This window comes from Mauremys reevesii, linkage group 23 (assembly GCF_016161935.1).
Source record: "Mauremys reevesii isolate NIE-2019 linkage group 23, ASM1616193v1, whole genome shotgun sequence".
Taxonomy (NCBI): domain Eukaryota; kingdom Metazoa; phylum Chordata; order Testudines; family Geoemydidae; genus Mauremys; species Mauremys reevesii.
This window is the reverse complement of record NC_052645.1, coordinates 13,768,001-13,786,568: the sequence shown is the minus strand read 5'-3', so window position 1 is coordinate 13,786,568 and position 18,568 is coordinate 13,768,001. Positions and strand designations below refer to the sequence as shown.

At 49.0% G+C, this 18,568-nt stretch overlaps 1 protein-coding gene across 1 annotated transcript; it reads left to right on the top strand.

Moving 5' to 3' along the window:
* Positions 1-5,263: 5,263 nt before the first annotated feature.
* TRNP1 (TMF1 regulated nuclear protein 1) lies at positions 5,264-5,842 on the top strand. The gene has a single exon (XM_039511139.1). It carries the CDS (start codon positions 5,356-5,358, stop codon positions 5,833-5,835), a length of 480 nt encoding a protein of 159 aa, XP_039367073.1. The 5' UTR covers positions 5,264-5,355; the 3' UTR covers positions 5,836-5,842.
* The last annotated feature ends 12,726 nt before the right edge of the window (positions 5,843-18,568 follow it).

Below are 18,568 nucleotides of genomic sequence, written 5' to 3'. Positions count from 1 at the left end.
GCCTCAGGGAGGCTTGAGTTCAAATCCCTGCTTAGCCACTGGCTCACTGTCTGGCCTTGGGTAAGTCACTGAGGGCCTGAGCTTGTGCCCATTATAGAGACGACAAAACTGTCATTTCTACATCAGTGGGAACAGGATCAGGCCATTCACTTCTCTCACTTTGGCAACTGAGGGGTAATTTTTAGTTACCTGTTTCCCAGGGGTGCTGGGGGATGGATTAACATGTGTGAAGTGCTTTGAAGAGGGGACATGCCCTTTATGTGCTAAATCTTGTGAACTAACAGGGTCAGATTTGTAATTACTTGGATCCAGATTGGGTGCTGGGGTCGGGAGATGTTCCCTAACCCAGAGTTTCCTGAACCAGTCTAAAAGCAAAGGCAGGAAAAAAATCAGAGAGGAGATCCATGTTCCAGTGGCTGACAATGTAATCCAACACTTCCGGACTACTGTAGTCCTTACTTAGGCAAAACTCCCCTTGAAGAGCTGCAGGATTCAGCTCACAATTACTGAGACTTTAGTTGCATTTGATCTTGATTACTGCTAGGGTGATGTGCTGAGAATAGCTCATTTAAACAGAGCAGGGGCCTGCTGTCTGACTGAATCACAGCTATATTGTGGCAGATGAATCACACAGCCTGCCACAGTATAGCTGCGTATTGGAAGCCAGACCCATTGATTGAAGAATGGATAAAAGGAAAGAACAAGGCAATCTGCAATGCACGATCTGTAATATTCTAATTACTTCTGCACATCCAAGTGCAAAGAAGAGCAAACCAGAAATAAAATGTGCGTGGAACATTAAAATAGCAGAATGATTAAAATTTCAACAGAAAGCTGTCATACTGACAGTTTGATGGCTTACAGTGAAGATCCAGCATTTGCATACATAAGAAAGGCAGGAGACTTTCCGAAGTTGTTGTGTGGAAAGTTCTATTATTAAAAAAAAGAAGCCTGGGTCATCTCACTTATTCTTAGGAAGGGAATCTCCACCATTGACTGGCTTTGGACAAGTCACTTCATCTTAGTTTACCCGTTTGCAAACTGGATATAATAATACTCACCCACCTGAAAGGGGAGAGGTGGATATTACCAGCTGTCTCAGACAAAGGGTGCTAGAGAAGCACAAAGGATTATTTCCCAGCAGGAGTCTAACATATCATCACAAGGGCAGCTCCCAGCACCATTCACGGTTGAGGAAAGAACAGAACAAGGAGAGGGATGTCTAAAACCAGTGTGACCATCCATCTGCTAATACGCTTCTAGAGCTCACTTTAGCTGTGTGGTACAATGACCAGGACACTGGATTAGGAGCCAGGACATCTGGGTTCTCATCACAGAGCTGCTAAGTGATTGTCGGCAGTCACTTCCCCTTTCAGTTTCCCTGTTTGTAAAATGGGAATAACAATACTTAAGTTCACTTGTAAAGTGCTTTGGGATCTATGGGTGAAGTATCATTAATAGGATACTGCTCGACTTTAAATCAAAGGTAGTTTTGCCACTGATTTAAATGGCAGCAGGATCAGTCCCTAAGAACAAGTCAGCTCAGAACAACCCTGCCGCTGCTGGGGACAATGAAAGCAGCTGAGCACTGTTGAAAATGTGGCCTCGTAACTAATTCCTGAGGCTTTTCCTTTAAAATGAACATTCGCAGCCAACAAACATCTGCATCTATTCAGCAATTCACAATCCCAAATTATTGCACGTTTAAGCAAATTTCTCTCCAGTTCCCAGCCTCCTGTCTTTTTTCTCCTGTTTGCTCAGTTTATATTTCTGCCTGTCCGCCTTTCGTTTCTCTGCGGCATGTTTCACCAGGTGCAGCTGATGTGAAAAGAGATGAAATATATGTAAGGAAATAAACAAAGTAAGTCTCAGTCCCTGACAGTCAGTCACAGACAGACACCTGTGTGATGTGTGCGGTTCTTCATAGCCTAACTATTGCAAATTAATGCAGAACATGGCTCACCTGAGAGCACAAATACAGCCAAGGGAATTTCTGCTCTCCAGCTTAAGGGGGAAAAAATCAGAACAACATGCAATTATTTCATCATTAGATTTTAATCCAAGGGGAGCAAGGCTCTTTCTCTCCTTTCCTTATTGCTCCCACGGGCTGGGGGAAGATGCAACCAGTCTTTTCAAGATGTTTTTCTTCATTCCTTGGGGGCACAAGTTCCATCAAAGCAGAGTCAATAATTACAGCCGAGGATTTTCTGACTCATCAATTATACCTAGTAGCACTCACCCTATGGAGGGTTGTTTTGGAGGGGCGGATAGAAGGTGAGGAGATAACTTTGTAGGCGACAGCAAGGTGCATCTTACAAAAGGGACCTCACTGAATAACAACGAATATGCTATGGCACTAACAGTGGTCCTACACTTAAAACTGAGCCTGGATTTTGCCTTAGATTTATACAGCACGTTCCATACATATATAAAGCAACATCTCAGGTTTAGAATAGGTATCATTCCTCAATATTGCCTTGGTCCGTAACAATGATTTTGTGCTCAATGTCTTGTTCAAGGATGCTTAGAACATGGCTGCTTTCTTTGGAGGAGCAAGGAAGAGCTTTCAACCTTAGGTGTTGTGGCAGAAGCAGTGGGGATATCAAAATGGGTTTGCTAACTGGCAAGAGGGCTGTTGTTGATTGCACTTGCTGGCAGCCAGGGGCAGGCCGAGTGGTGATGCCACAGAGTCTGATGTGGCGTTGATGTCTGAGTGGCATGTGGCAGCATCGTCAAACTCAAGGGTTTGTTTCTTAACAATGTGAAATGCATGCCCACCCTGCCTCCAGTGCACACATCCATATGCCTCTCGTGTGCATTAAAGCCCAGCTGTTAGTCGCACTGTGTCCTGATAAGAGTAGGTAACTTAAGAGGAAAATACCCCAGGATGGGGATGGCCAGTGCTGCTGCCTCTGTTTGCCAGCTGGGAGCAGATGTCACTTTCTCACTCCAGAATGCGCTCCCTTTTTTTGACTGGTTCTGTGATCTCCTGTCAGCCCAGCCCACTCTAAGCTTTATTAACAAAGTCTTATATAATAATGTTATTGGCAGTCATGCTGCACTATCAGCGTGAATGCTGAAACAGAGGATCCGCAGTTCCGGGCCACTGGGCTCTACTGACAAGTCACTTATTTTCTTATTGAACATCTTTATGAAGATGGGGGACCCTCCTCACTGGGCAATAAGGGGATCATGGAATGAATTCACCCCCTTCCTAATTACTGCTGACCCCTGCCTTGTCAGTCTGACTTTCCTTCCTAGCTCATAGCATTACCTCTGAAGAGCAGATATTTTGCCTTTGTGATACACAGCCCGTATAGCGTTAGCAAAACATTTCCCTGAGGAGGCTGCAAAGGGATCAACTTCTCGCCACCTTCCAATGGCTAAACTCAAACACTGTGACTGAGGATGCCTGAAGCTACGGGCCTGGGAGAAACTGAATCAAGTTCGTGGCAGCCTCTTCATTGGTTCTTTCTGGTAGCATGGCAAGACGCTCAGACACCTGAATTCTGCAAACTGCAGAGAAAAAAACCCATCAGCCCCAGAATCTTCTTTAACTGCCTCACTGACAGGCTCTAAGACCAGGAAAGAAATTCCTATTCTAGTAACCCCTTCGAGGCCCTACCGCACCCAAGAATCTCACGAGGGGAGAAGAATGGAGGAGGTTTGTAGAATAAATGCATCAAAAACACTAACAAATGTAACAAATTCTTCTCATGGCTAGGCTGGTAAACAGAGATGATTTTAAGCTGTATATATTCATCTCAGCAGAGCTCTGAAGGCATATCAGATGTCTCTAGGCAGGGGCCACAGGTTTGTATAATTTCTGGTGGTGCCTAGAACAGGTCCAAGTCCCGTCTGCCCCCTCCCGCCTAAGGCTGTGGGAGGGTGTTTGAGTGCGGGGGGGTGCGGAGGGAGTTTGGGTGGGGCTCTGGGCTGGGGCAGGGGGTTGGGGGGCAGGAGCGGGTACAGGGGTGGGCTCTGGGAGGCAGTTGGGGGGCAGGCTCTGGTCTGGGGCAGGGGATTGGGGTGTGGGAGAGGGTGAGGGGTGCAGCACTTACCTCGGGCGGCTCCCAAAAGCGATCCGAACCCCCCTCTGGCAGCAGCTCCTAGGCAGGGGGCCGGAGGGGTCTCCGTGTGCCACTGTCTGCAGGCACTGCCCCCGCAGCTCCCCTTGGGTGCCGTTCACAGAGTCGGCGCTTGGGGCTGGGGCAGCGCGTGGAGACACTGCCCCCGCCCCCCAGGGATGTGCCGGCAGCTTCCAGCAGCTTCTGGAAGCAGAACAGGTGGACAGGAAGCCACCTTAGCCCCATTGCGCTGCTGGTGGTGGTGGCAGGAGACCTGGGCCCTTTTAAATTGCCTGGGGACGGCAGGTGGGGCTGTGTGCTTTTTGGGGAAAAAAAGAGTGTTTGGGGGAAGGCTAGTGCCCTCAGATGCCAAGGTGATGGGCATGGCCTGAACAACAGTGCGAGTGTGTGAGGAGAGTGTTTGTGTTGGGGGAGAGTGTCTATGCATTTGAGGGGAGTGTGGGTTTGGGGAATGGGTAGGGGGATGTCTGGGGAAGGGACGTGTATGGATACAGAGGTATTTATGGAAGGGGTGTACGCCTGTGGAGGGGGTATGTATATGGGAAGGGTGCACATGCTTGGCTAGGGATGCGTGTCTGGGTCAGGGTATGGGGTGTGTGTGGCTGAGGTGCTGGGGAGCGTAGCGAGGGCTGCTTGAGCAGTGTTTGCGCTCAGAATTCATACAAACACAAGAACGGCCAGCCTGGGTCAGACCAACGGTGGCCAGTACCAGACGCTTCAGCGGGAAGGAACAGAACAGGGCAATTATCAAGTGATCCAGCCCCTTGTCCAGCCCCAGCTTCTGACAATCCGCGGTTTAAGGCCATCCTGAGCATAGGGTTGCCTCCCTGAGCATCTTGGCTAATAGCCACTGATGGACCTATTCTCCCACGCCCCCAGGAACGGATCTAATCATTTTCCGAACCGTTTGTAAATTCCTTCCTTCGCAGGGATTTTACTCCTAGGAGCAAGCGGGGCTGGGAATGGGGTGCGGGAAGAGGGGAAGCGGGTGGAACAGGGGCTGGGGAGGGGAAGGCACCTGGCGGAGGATGGGAGCGGCGGGGCGGGGGGCCGGCCGGGCTGAGTGATGGCGCTGCGGCTCCAGTGAGTGGCTCAGGGAAGCATCTCTCAGCTCTGTGCCGGCCCCGTGCCTTTATAAGGGCTGCAGGCGCCCAGCGCCGGTGCCAGAGCGGCGGGAGCATCCTCGCCTGGCAGCGCTCGGGAGGAGAAACCGGGGCTCGGCGGCAGCAAGGACCCCCCCGCTCCCCGGGGAGCAGCGGCGCCCCCCATGCCCGGCCGAGACCCGGAGCCGCTGGCCGGCAGCGCCCGAGCGGGCAAGCCCCGGCCGCGGGCGGAGGAGGCGGCGGCGGCGGCGGCGGGCGGCTCGGCGCTGGAGCTGGCCGAGGCCCGGCGGCGGCTGCTGGAGGTGGAGGCCCGGCGGCGGCTGGTGCTGGAGCTGGAGAGCCGCGTGCAGCAGCTGCACCGCGTCTTCGTGCAGGCCGAGCTGCGCCTGGCCGGGCGCGCCGAGAGCCTGGCCCGCCTGGGCAGCGGCGCCGGCCAGGCCCAGATCTACCTGGCGGCCCACGGGCAGCGCCTCAAGAAGAGCCTGCGGCGCTCCCGGAAGGCGCGGCCGCCCGCCCTGCTGGCCTCGGCGCTGGGCGGCTGCGTGCCCTGGGCGGCGGGCAAGCTGCGCCGCGGCCGGGCGGGCGCCCCGGAGCCGCCCGAGTCCCCCTTCAAGAGGAGCCTGCCGGGGCCGCCCCCGGCCTGAGAGCGGAGAGGGGGCCCCATCGGGGGGGGCACCTTGTCCTGGGGAGGGGAAGGACCCCAATGTGGTGGGGGCACCTTGTCCGAGGGAGGGGCCCCATCCTGGGTGAGAGGGTGGGGAGGACCCCTGTGCTGGGGGTGGGGCACCTTGTCCTGGGGGGGAAGGACCCCTGTGGGGGGGCACTTTTTCATAGTGAGGGGCCCCATCCTGGGGGGGGGAGGTGCACCTACTTCAGCTGGGACCTGTGGAAGGGAGTGGCTTCCCCCTCTGCAGCGCTCTGATCCGGGACCTGGGTGGATCCCACTCAGCAACTGCCTCCCCTGGGCCCTTTTGGGAAATGGAAAGTTGTGCTCAACCCAACCCCCTCCCCCCAAAGTCAGCACCCATGTCACCTGGGGAAAGCGGAGAGGGAGAGCACCCATAGGCACAGGGAAACGCATCCACTCTAGGCTTGCCCTGGGAGAGTTTCCATAGCACCCATCCTAAGAAGGGTTCAGTTCTTGTGGGACCTCTGGTAGTACCCCACCTTGGCTTGCAGAACTCCTGTCCCACGACTACTCGCCTGTCTCATCCATGACTGCACCAGGACTGGCGAATTGCCCTCTCGAACCAACAGGCAGCTCCTCATGAGTGCAAGAGCTCTGATCTATAAAGAATGAATGAAGATTCAATTCATCAGGAGCAGAACAAACTCCAATGTGGGTCAATCCCGTGTCACATGTAGAAGACCCCACTGTGCTGTGTCATGGCCCAATCTGTTTTGCTAACCAGGGGTGCTTTCAGACCAAATGGGCCCTCTAGAGAGAGACAGACTGTCCTTACCAGCTCCCACACACACTCATCTGTTTCTCCCACCTCATCAGGCTGCTGGCAGCAATCAGCCTGTTGCTCTGACTCACTGCTGCATCTGGTCCCCTTTTGGTCAGGGGGGACTGGATCCAAGAATCCTGCCTTAATTTACCCCTGCACATCTCCAGCCTGAGACTTCAGCAATCCACCTGGGGACATCACTACTGGACTGCACTAACCCCTACAGTAGCTGTCTTGTAGTTTTGGACAATGTTTCTATTCATGATGGACCAGTATCCACTGAGACAGCTTCATAGGACAAAGACCATTCTCCTCTTCAGTGATTGTAATGACCACAAAGCCTCCCAGCTGGGACACCAAGATGCCCAAATAGTCTCCTGCAGCTTTGAATGAATGTTTCCATTTAGAAGCAATATCCTCTCACATTGAGAATCTGATTGTTACATTCTGAGGTGCCCTATAACTATGAGCTAGACCGAAATCATGATCCCATAGAAATCTTTGGGAATTCTGCCACTTGACTTTCATGGGGCCATGATTTGGCGTTAAGTTCTCCAAGAGGTTTGTGCCACTCAGGGTGAAACTTACCTGCTGGGCAGAGGGCTAGCACTAGGCATAGGCACTGCTTACTTCTGACTTGTCTTTCCATGTCCTCTACCTGAGGTCTATCCTAAGCCCACTGGTATGAGACTGAAGTGATGCATATGCTTTGTGCTGGCCCACTGCACAAGGGTGAAGTTCAGTCTGAGCAGTACAATAAGCAGCGTTGACACTTCCCTGTTGGAAGCCCTTTGGGGCAGGTTATAATGGGTTCTGATGACAAACTCCCTGGCTGGAAACCTGCTTGCAAGTTTCAGGTTGGATACAAGGAACCATGCCACAATTCAAGCCCCTGCAGAAACAGACAATCAACCACGTGGAACAAGTCACAAAAATGATGGTTAAAGTGTCTCTTTGCACTGGGCCTCATCCATTACTCTGGCTTCTATTGTTCACTTTGCATGGGACTCTGACTCTTCTGCCAGAAGGTGCTTCTCTCATCCCTTTATTTTTTTTAAACGATCACTTTTTTTGATCACACTGACTTATGAATGTGCAGAGTGAGAGAGAGACAGCAGGTCTGTTATGTAATCTTCGCCTCACGTGTTTTATGCTGGATAGATCCAGAGCAGATGCTGTAGCTGGACTTGGACTGAATATACACCTGTTGCACTCGGTGCTTTATGGCAGGCACTTTCTGGAAGTCAGCACTTACATAAATAAACAGCTATATATTTTATTCATTATACACGGTGTCTTGAGGGGTTGCTTGAAATATGGAAGGGTGAGGGGGGTTGGGATAGGAAAACTGGAAAAAAAAGCCCCAACAACTGCTTCTAAATTATAGAACCATAACATCTGTGCAAACCTTCTCTGACCCATCTGCCCAACTGTCCTTCGCTAGCTGGGCTCTGCATCCCGTCACCTCGGTATTCTTACTTTTAATATTTTGTGTTAGTTGCAACAGAACCACAATCATTGGAATAGGAATATCTTTATTATGCTGGTGCCTTGGGACATGAATGTGACTGGGATCTTTCTGTGCATAGGCCTGGGGCACGTATTTAGGTCCGGTCTACAGGCCTATAGCGGGATAACTCCATTGCTCAGGGTGTGAAAAATCCATGCACCTGAGTGATGTTGTTATACTGACCTCACCCCCCTGTGTAAACAGCGCAGTGTCAGCGTGAGTGCTTCCCCTATCAACACAGCTACTGCCTCTCAGGGAGGTGGATTTAACTACAGAGCCTTCCCATCAGCTTAAAGTGTCTTGGTTAAAGTGCCACAGTGTGCCAATGCAGCGTTTTCAGTGTAGACTTGCCCTTAGTAACAGAGAGTCCCTGTCCTGAAGAATTTGCACCTTGAGGACAAGACACAATAAGCAGGTTTAACCACTCACCCTGCCCACCTTTCTCTACACACACTAACAAAAACGTACCGTATTCATTGGCAGTAATCTTAGCATGCCACCTGCTGGACTATAGTGAGATGACAGTGTACAGGACAGGGGAGTCTTAACAGCATTTTCTTCTTAGATCTCTCTTATGGCATGTTCTACACGAGGTTGGGGATAGACTTAGTTTTATATGGCAATAAACCCCATTTGTTACCTGCACAAGGTCCTGTCTGAGCTCTCATTGCATAACACTAAACAGGAAACTTTCATTGCTCCTGAGCTTTCGGACAAGGACACACACAACTCTGAACTCTTTTTTGTCACGGTATTTGCATTACAGTACAACCTCACTAACGCAAAATTCCTTGCTATCTGAAACGGTTACATCCCCTCCTTATCTAGCATTTATTAAGAGAGATTAAGTCCAGTCCTGGGCTGAAAGAGAAAACAGAGACTAGGAATACATTTTGATCATGGTGAAATGTTCCCTACCAAGTCTGAGGTTAGTGTATCTGGAGAAGGCTGCAAACAACATTTTCAGAAGACCCACAGGTAGGTTAGTTGTGACTAGAGAAGACCATGGGGACCTGAGAGCTCGGTGACCGGGCTGCACCACAGCAGATGAAATTCCATACGGATGAGTGAAAACATGCACATTGGAGGGAATAATCTGAATGACTCAGTACATGAGATTTAGGAGCACAGGTCTCATTGACAGTCAAAAGGGCCTGTGCTCCTAAATCCCCTGGGCACTTTTGAAAACCTTTCCTGACAACAATGCCATCTGCAATTCAATGCATTAGCGACAGGACTCCTAACAGATTAAGGCTCATAGGGGGGTTTACTCTGTGTTTAATCTGTCTGTACCAGGGTGAAATCCTACTGAAGTCAATGAGAGGTTGCCTGAATAAAGGTGGAGTAATAGCCAACAGCTCAGGCGTCTGCCTATAGGAATTCAGAGACAGCACAGACTCACTCAGCCCTTCTGCTTGATTGGACTAAAAGAGCAAAGCCTAGAGGGAAAATCACCTGGATGGATGCATCTGATGAAGTGGGCTTTAGCCCAGGAAAGCTTATGCTCAAATAAATTTGTTAGTCTCTAAGGTGCCACAAGGACTCGTTCTTTTCACCTGGATGGAGTTTGTCTCATTTAGGGCCTGATCACTGGAGTCCTGGGAGTCGTTCCATCTACTTCAACAGGCTCTGGATCAGGCCCTTACACCCATGTCTTTCTTTTATTCATTGGGTTGGGGTCAGTTACCCCTAGGAGGTCAGGAGAGCTTGGGGGGGGGGCAGAGCAGATCTCTCTGAGAGCAGCTTCTCTCCTTCTGCAAGAAAGAGCAACATTTAGAAGTAAAGTAACCAGCTCTTCTCTGCTCTCTCTTCAAACAACAGCAATTTTTTTTTTTTCCCAAAAAGTTCAATTTCATACCTGAATACATAATATAATTGTGTTTGCAATAATAAGCAGCACCCTCCCCCCCCCACCCCCACCCCGACTCCCATCATCTGCCCCCTCTCCCGAACACAGCCTGGTGACTTCAGCTGCCAGATGGGCTTTGTGGGGAAACCCCCAGGAGCCCCAGATTGCTGTTGCTTTCAACCTTGTGTCTGCAATTAGACCAGCGCACGATGCATGTGAGACACTGCCACTCTTACACCAGGTGTCGGTGACTGCACAAGGATCAGAGCAGTGATGAACGGGACTCTAAATGGCTCTGATTGGTTCATGACCAGACTAGTTTTTTGTGGGGGTGGGTGGAGGAAAGAAGAGCAGGGAATGGGGATGGGACACTTGGGCATCTCGGATTTTAAAAAATTAACGATGTATTTTGGAAAGTGTAAGCTGCCTTTTCTCTTTTACAGTAAAACTCAGGGACTCTGAAGTGGGTCCAATACAAAAAAAATATGACCTTCCCCGGTCATGTCCCGTGAATATCCTGGGCCTGACAGGGCCACACCTACACAGGATTCTGAATGCACAGTCCGCTTGTGCCACGGGTCACCAGAGAGGGCTTTTCCCCAAGCTAATACTTCGCGTGATCTTTGCCCTTTTCATCTGGGATCTCAAAGCACTTTACAACCCGTAGTGAATTGAGCCTCCCAGCCAACATGGGAGATTGGTCAGTATTATCACCCCACTTCTATAAAATGGGCACAAGAAATGAAGGCCCCAGATCCTCAGAAGTTTTAGGCACCTAAATCCTATTGGTTTCAATAGGCAGTAGATAACTAAAGACCTTCCAGGATCTGTGACTTGATAGCTCTGTCAGGAGCAAAACCCACATAACCCAACTCCTGGGTCTAGGGTTTCAGTGCTAGGCCATTTTACAGTGAAGAAACTCTCATGTCAAAGTATTTTTGAACCAGTTTTGCTTATAATGGACTCAGACTCTTGGGCCTCTTTCCATGAAAACAATAGTTAGAAGCAGAACATTCTGGGTGACTATCAGACACACATATCAGCTTGTGATCTAGGTAAGTACCTGATGAGTTTGTTTGTCCCTGGGGGCAACTTTCCTGCTCTCAGTTTCATTTGTAAGGTTCAATTATCCGAAGACAAAGAGAATGACCGCCCTGGAAACCAAACAACAATGAACCCTGTGAGGTGCCACTCCCAGAAACTTTCAGGGGATCAGCACAGCCAAGTAGTCAAAAATCACCAGACCCCAGCAAAATCATGAGACTGGCTTACAAAATCATGAGATTTTAAAAAATAATCTATTTTGGGGTTTTTGCCTCCTGGTTTGTAAGCCTGTAGAGACTGCATTTTCAAGCTTTTCTCTGCCACCACAAAGGCTAGAAACTTACTTTCTCATTTAAAGGAAAGCGGAGAGGCCTGGGTAATCCCATGATTCCAGGAGCTGGGGCTTTCAGGTTAATACCAAATATTACAAAAATTGGCCACTCTGAGGGTAGGTGGTGTTCAGGTGCTGAGCACTGCACAGGCCTTTCTTCATATATGATCTGGAAGCCTTCGAAGTCCACCTGCCCTGGAGGAAGCTGATGTGTCTTGTTTGTTTTTAAATAGGAATTTGGTGCTATTTGATGGGAAACCCCAGCAGGGCAGGAGGAATTCAAAGACTCCAAGGGGTGGGGGATTCTCGGGTGTGTTGCAGCCACTTTAAGATGGTGATGAAGTCACCTGGTAGAGTCACAGCCGACTCCATGCTGCTCACCGTGGCAGGGATGGTTCTGGCCGAGGAGAGGTGGAGGAGTGGCTCAGTTATTCGTATTGCTGCTAGGAGGCACTGCCAGAGGGGCCAGAACAGGTGTCCCAGGGCAGGGGAAGTACAAGCTTCCTCCATCCTACACAGTCAGTCCCTGCACTAGCCTGGGCTCAACACTGGGCATCGATTCCCTCACAGGATCATAGCTGAAGGCCTGGTCTGCACACAGTGTTTGTACCAGTATAACTGTCTGTTAGGGGTGTGCTGTTTTACTGATGCAGTCACACCAGCACAACCCCTAGTGCGGATGTAGTTATACCAGAATAAGTGTGTGTGTCTACCGGTAGAGCTTAGTCCCCTTTCCATATGGGTATAAGCTATACTGGTAACAAGTACATTTACACTGGAATAGGTGCTGGCCCTCTAGGGGGGGTGGTAGAGATAGAGAGAGAGAGAGAAAATATGTGCATGCACTAAAATGGGACTCTGACACCTAGGTTCTAGTCCCAGCTCTGCCACTAGATTGCTGGGGTGACCTTGTGCAAATCACTTCATCTTGCTGTGTGCCTCAGTTTCCCCATCTGTAAAACAGGGATGATGCATTCTCCCTCCTTTGTAAAGCACTTTTGAGAGCTGTGGATGACAAATGCTATATAAGTGCTAGGAATGATTAGTATTATGATGTGTAAGGAAATGCTTCCATTTATTTTTTAATTTAAAATGCTCCCCGTTTGCAGAACTCTGTGTCTGCAGTGGAGAGAGATCTAACCGTGCACAGGCATGCACATCCCATCACTAAAACTGCTCCCATTCCATCCCATAACTGCCTGACCCTTTTCAAAATCAACTCACACCTGAAGGAGGAATATTAAAGAAGGTTCTCTGTGCCTGCTGCAGCCTTAATCCCCTCAGGGACCCTTTATTCAAAAGCAGGGCAGAAAGGGGGACTTTAATAGTGGCTTGCAGGTTTCAGATGGGAGAAGAAACACATTATCTCCCAGAGGTTTTCAATTAATAGTATGAAAAGCTCAGCTTGGTTTTAAATCCTTCCTTTTTTTCCCCTCCTCCGGTGATTATTTGCAAATCAGCTTTTGACCCGATTATAGCAGAACCTACTTAAAGGAATTGCAGGGAAAGACCTTTCAAAAAGAAATCCACTTTCCATTAAATGACACAGATTGAAATAATGCAGGAGTCTCTTTCCCGCACCCTGTGGTCACAGCGCAATTACAATCTCATCATGAACTGCTTTTCTCCAGGATCTTTTACCAGGCAGCTCAAACATTAATTAATTAAGCCTCCCAACACTCCAGTGGTGGGAGGTTACATAGTATTATCCCCATTTCACGGACAAATGCAAGACAGTCAAGTATGGTGTCTGTGATTGCAGGAGAAGTCAGTAGAAGAGCTAAAAACCGAACCCAGGCATCCTGATTTCTCAGCCGCCTGTTCTAATCACTAGCTGCTTGGACATGTTCAGTGACAACACACTGCAAAAGCAATAATACACTTCGCACCAAACCACCCCACTGGGACACAGGGAAATCGGCAGTCCAGGTGGAGAACTGGAGGGAGGGTGGGGAGTGACAACCTCGCATGCCCACTCTGGAAGGTGAATCCCTCCTGCGGGGCAGTGAAGCATCAGTCTCCCCCTTTCCACTGGTGCAGAGAAATGAAGGTAAAAGCATGAGAAGTGACCACGGATTTAGGAATGTACCTAGGGCTGGGTTTCCAGAGGTGCTGAGCATCAGCGGCTCTTACGGATGGAAGCTGCAGCTGCTCTGAAAACTCAGCCAAGGTGCATGCCCAAGAACGAAGGCAGCCTATACCCTGGCTGCTTTTCACATTACTGACTTGGCCAGTGCCATGACGAGAACTCAGATCTCCTGAATTTTCATCCAGTGCCGGAGCCAGGTGACCATCCTTCCTCTTACCATCTGCAATCTATGGCCCACCTGGACCTAATAGCTAATTCCTTCAAGATTTCAAGTGAGCCATGTCTCTGACCCCCTTTACTGCTAACTTCTCCTACAGGACATTGGTTCTCTCACAGCCTATTAACTCCCACACCTGCTCCAGGGCTGAAATCTATGGATGAACCATCTCAAACCTCTCTCTGCTACTGTTAATGGACCCTACAGCACAGACAACTTGTATTGTTTCAGAGTAGCAGCTGTGTTAGTCTGTATCAGCAAAAAGAACAAGGAGTACTTGTGGTACCTTAAAAACTAAAAAATTTATTTGGGCATATGCTTTTGTGAGCTAAAACCCACTTAATTGGATGCATGCAGTGGAAAATACAGTAGGAAGATATATATATACACAGAGAACATGAAAAAATGGATGTTGCCATACCAGCTATAACAAGACTAATCAATTAAGGTGGGCTATTATCAGCAGGAGAAAAAAAAACTTTTGTAGTGATAGTCAGGATGGCCCATTTCCAACAGCTGACAAGAAGGTGTGAGTAACAGTAGGGGGGAAAATTAGCATGGGGAAATAATATTACTTTGTGTAATGACCCATCCACTCCCAGTCTTTATTCAAGCCTAATTTAATGGGGTCCAGTTTGCAAATTAATTCCAATTCAGCAGTTTCTTATTGGAGTCTGTTTTTGAAGTTTTTGTGTTGGAGTATTGTGACTTTTAGGTCTGTAATTGAGTGACAGGGAGGTTGACCTGTTCTCTGGCTGGTTTTTGAATGTTATAATTCTTGACGTCTGATTTGTGTATTTATTGTTTTGTGTAAAAAGACTGTCCAGTTTGGCCAATGTACATGGCAAAGGGGCATTGCTGGCGCATATCACAAAACTGTGCTGTCTTTTTTTATTTCTCTGTACAGCACCTATCACAACAGAGCCCCAATCCTTGACTGGGGTTCCCAGGGGCTGCCATATTAACATTGACGGTGGAAGAGGAGAGAGCACGAGTGAGGGCTGAAATGCCAACCCACATCCAGCGCGGGAGATCCCATCGGAGAGAGTGGGTGGGCTAGCAGCCTTTCTGGCCACAGACATGCATAAAGACTTAGCAACCGCAGTACAAATTCAAAGGAAAAATAAAAATTCCTTTGCCTCCTGCATGGAGGGAGCGTCCTTCTGACCCAGGGCTGGAGAACATGAGGCTTACGTAATACCTGTGTGGAGGCCTGTCCACTTGCCAATGGCCAGCAATAATGGTCCCTAAATAGCCCTGGCACTTGTTGGCTCTCCAGGCTTATCTCGTTACAGTCTTTCTAGAAAAATTAATGTGGGATGTTAATACCTAAGCCCCGATTTTCTCCTTTGTGCTGCAGTTCGGTTTAGTTCTGATGAAGCACGTCAGCAATGGAGCACTGGCATCGTGCCAAGGGAGGGATGCCAAGCAGCCCTGGATACCCCATCACTCCTCAGGACAAAGAACTAGAGAGTCTTCGGGCTTGTACGGCTCATATAAGACAGGAATGGGAGTGAAGAGCATTGGAGAGGGGGCGGGATCAGCAGAGGGCTCTCATTCACTTTGGTTATTATTATTTGTACTACCATAGGACCCCTAGTTAGATTGACAGGGTGGGGTTCAATGAAAGAAGCAGAAGCAGAACTACTGTAGTGGAGTATAAAAATGAGACCAATGTGTTCAGTAACAGCTGTGCAGTTCTGCAAACCTCTACAACTATACAACTCCAGCTGTGCAGGCAGCATGTCCCTCCAGCTGTGCATTCTATATACCCCTCCAGGGGTGAGTTCACAGCAGCTGAGAACTGAGCACCTCCCTGGGGCACTCAGCACCTTGGAAGACCACACCCTGGATCACTGGTTAAGGTAAAGAAGCAGCAGCAGCTTTACTGAACATATGTGGTTTGGCTAGAGACTCACACAGAACAGACTAGAACTAGCCCACCCACCACAAAACATGTTGCAATTTCCCCCCTCTGGTTCTCATTTTAAAAATGGATGCAAAATTTCCTCCACCACGTGTACCCAGCATGCCGCGGGGAGTGGGGGCGGGGAAGAGACCATCTCATGTAAAAACTGGGATGGATTTTTTGGGACATCTCCACTTCGGTTGTCCTTTTGTGACTTTTGTATATCACAACCCTGTAGGCAAATGGCCTGCAGCCGCATTCAGATAGACAATGGCAGACCAAAGACTGTCCTGCTAAACAAAATGTGATGAGGCTGGATCACAGGGTTGTGAGGTGGATGGGAACTGGTAAAGTCTTAATGCTGACATTTAATGTGGTTATCTCAGAAAGGTTTGGGCAAAGATGTGAAATTCTCCCATGCATTAATATTTCATGTGAAAACAAAGCAAACAACAAACAAAAACCAGAGACTACGTTGATTTAAAATGCACAGGCCGAATACTGAATATTAATTGCAAAGCCCACAGGGTGCCCGCAACATGGGATGCTAGGAAAATGGAATGCAAAGAATCTGCACTTCCTTTGATACAGCTGTTTGCAGATGCTGAAACCACGTTCATGTCTATGTGGTGACACAAGGGGGCAATGGAAGAACGCCCATTAATGACACAGCCATAGGTTTATCTGCCGCACAAAGATTTTGGCAGTGATGAAATGACAGACGGTGAGTAATACATTGATACAGTCCAAGGACACAGCTTTTGCAGGGGAACAGAAAGACAAATACATGTGAGGCTTATGAACAGGGATTTAGCCCAGAAGCAAATGTGCAAGAGGTGGGTAGGGGAAGGGTCATTATAGATTTATGGACATTCTGGAGCATTTCCTTTGAAGTCCTGGGCCTTGAGAAGGGGCTGGGGGTGGTTAAAGCACTGGATTGGGACTCAGGAGATCTAGGTTCATTTCTTGGCTTTGCTACGGATTTGCTGTGCGCTTTTAGGCAAGTCATTTGATGTAGTTTGCTGATCTGTACATTATGGATAATAATACGTTCTGTGTCTATCACCCTCATCTCTTTATCGGGGAAGGGGCTGTCTCTTACTAGGTGTATGTAAAACACCTAGCACAATGGGACCCTGATCTTGATTGGAGCCTATCGGTGGCACTGTAATATTAGTGTTTTATACTGCTGCCCATCACCGCAGCATCTGGGCATCGTCCACATAAAATCCGTAGCAACAAGCAATGTTCTTAGTGGACTTGGTGGGGGTCTCGGACCCTTTTTTCAGTTTTGGGGTAAAATCTTTCCTTATAACCAGACACATTAAAAGGGGGTTATTTGCTCCACTGATCTTATTGTTTCCTTCTGAGGAGAAACAGAGGAAACTATTAGGCAACGCTGTTAAACTAACCAACTCACCACCCAAAACCAGAATTTACAATGCTGAAACGCTGATTTCCAGCAGTTTCATGTGCAGAAGCTGCATTCTCTCTGTCCTACCTTGCCTCTGATTAGCAACTTTGTAAATTAATCCTAACCCTGCCTGCAGTGCGCCGAAAGACACTTTTAAAAAGTGATTGTTCTTGGGATCAACCACTTGGGGCAGGAAGGCTGGCTCAGGCAGTGGACTAGCCAGCAGGAGACTTGGGTTTGATTCCTGGCTCAGACAGTGATTTCCTGTGTTACTTGAGGCAAGTCACTTAACTGAGTGGTTCTCAACCTTTCTGGACTACTGTACCCCTTTCAGGAGCCTGATTTGTCTTGTGTACCCCAAGTTTCACTTCCCTTAAAAACTACTTGCTTATAACAATCAGACATAAAAATACAAACCAGTGTCCCAGCATGTTATTACTGAAAAATTGCTGACTCTCTCATTTTTACCATATCATTATAAAATAAATCAATTGGAATATAAAATATTGTACTTACATCTCTTTATATAGTGTACAGAGCAGTATAAAGAAGTCATTGTCTTGATGAAAGTTTAGCTTGTACTGACATTGCTAGTGCTTTTTATGTAGCCTGTTGTAGAACTAGGCAAATATCTAGAGGCGTCGATATACCCCCTAGAAGACCTCTGCGTACCCCTGGAAGTACACGTACCCCTGGTTGAGAACCACTGATGCTTAATTTACTCCATCGGGGGAGTGGGGATAATGCTTCTCCCTCACCGGGAGGATCACATGCATTAATGACGGAGGTGCTTGGATACTGCAGTGAGCCGCTCCAAGAGGAGCGTGGAGTTCTTCCTTGAGAAGGCTTGTGCTAAGTGCAGTTTCTCCCATAGCTGGTTATTGTTTCATGCTGTGCCTTGGTGCGGGGCAGACTGCGCCCCTTGCCAGGTCTCCTAAAACTGGTTATTCCCAGCTCTGCAGGGAAAACCCCTCTGGATTTAGCAGGCCCGTTCTGTGCCAACAAAGAGTTGGGGGACGGCCTGATCCCAGAGAGGGCGAGGGTGGCCGGCAGGAGATGGGAAGTGAAAAAAGCAGAAAGAGGGGGGCTTAGCCTGGTGCAGCCAAGTCCCCCCTGGCCATGCTGATGGAGACACTCTCCAAAGACCAGTGAACAACCACAGGGAGATTTGTTGAGCCATTATACAAGCCGCTGCCTTCCCCTCTGGGCCCAGGGGTGTGGGGGAAAAGGGCTGTGGTCTCCCATGCGGCACAGAAACGTTTCCATTGTTTCTGCTGCGTGTGCCCCAGCTCCCTGCTGTCGGAATCTGCGAGCCCTCCGCCTGGCTCACACGCCACGGCTTTGTCTCTCTGCTGTTCCCAGTGGCCACAATCCCCTGGCACGCGATGCCGCTCGCCTCCCACACAGCCGGCTGTGCACACAGCAGATCTCTGCGGGCAGAGAGTCGCTGCAGAACAGCTCAAGCGACCCTGGGCAGACTTCACTGGCTAGCACAATGGGGACAGATGGGGACAGGAGGGTCCCCTCTGCTGCAGCCTGGGGAAAGGCAGCTGAGAGACTGGA

Coding starts and splice junctions, on each gene's coding strand:
- TRNP1 (XM_039511139.1), top strand. CDS start 5,356: ATGCCCGGCCGAGACCCGGAGCCGCTGGCCGGCAGCGCCCGAGCGGGC.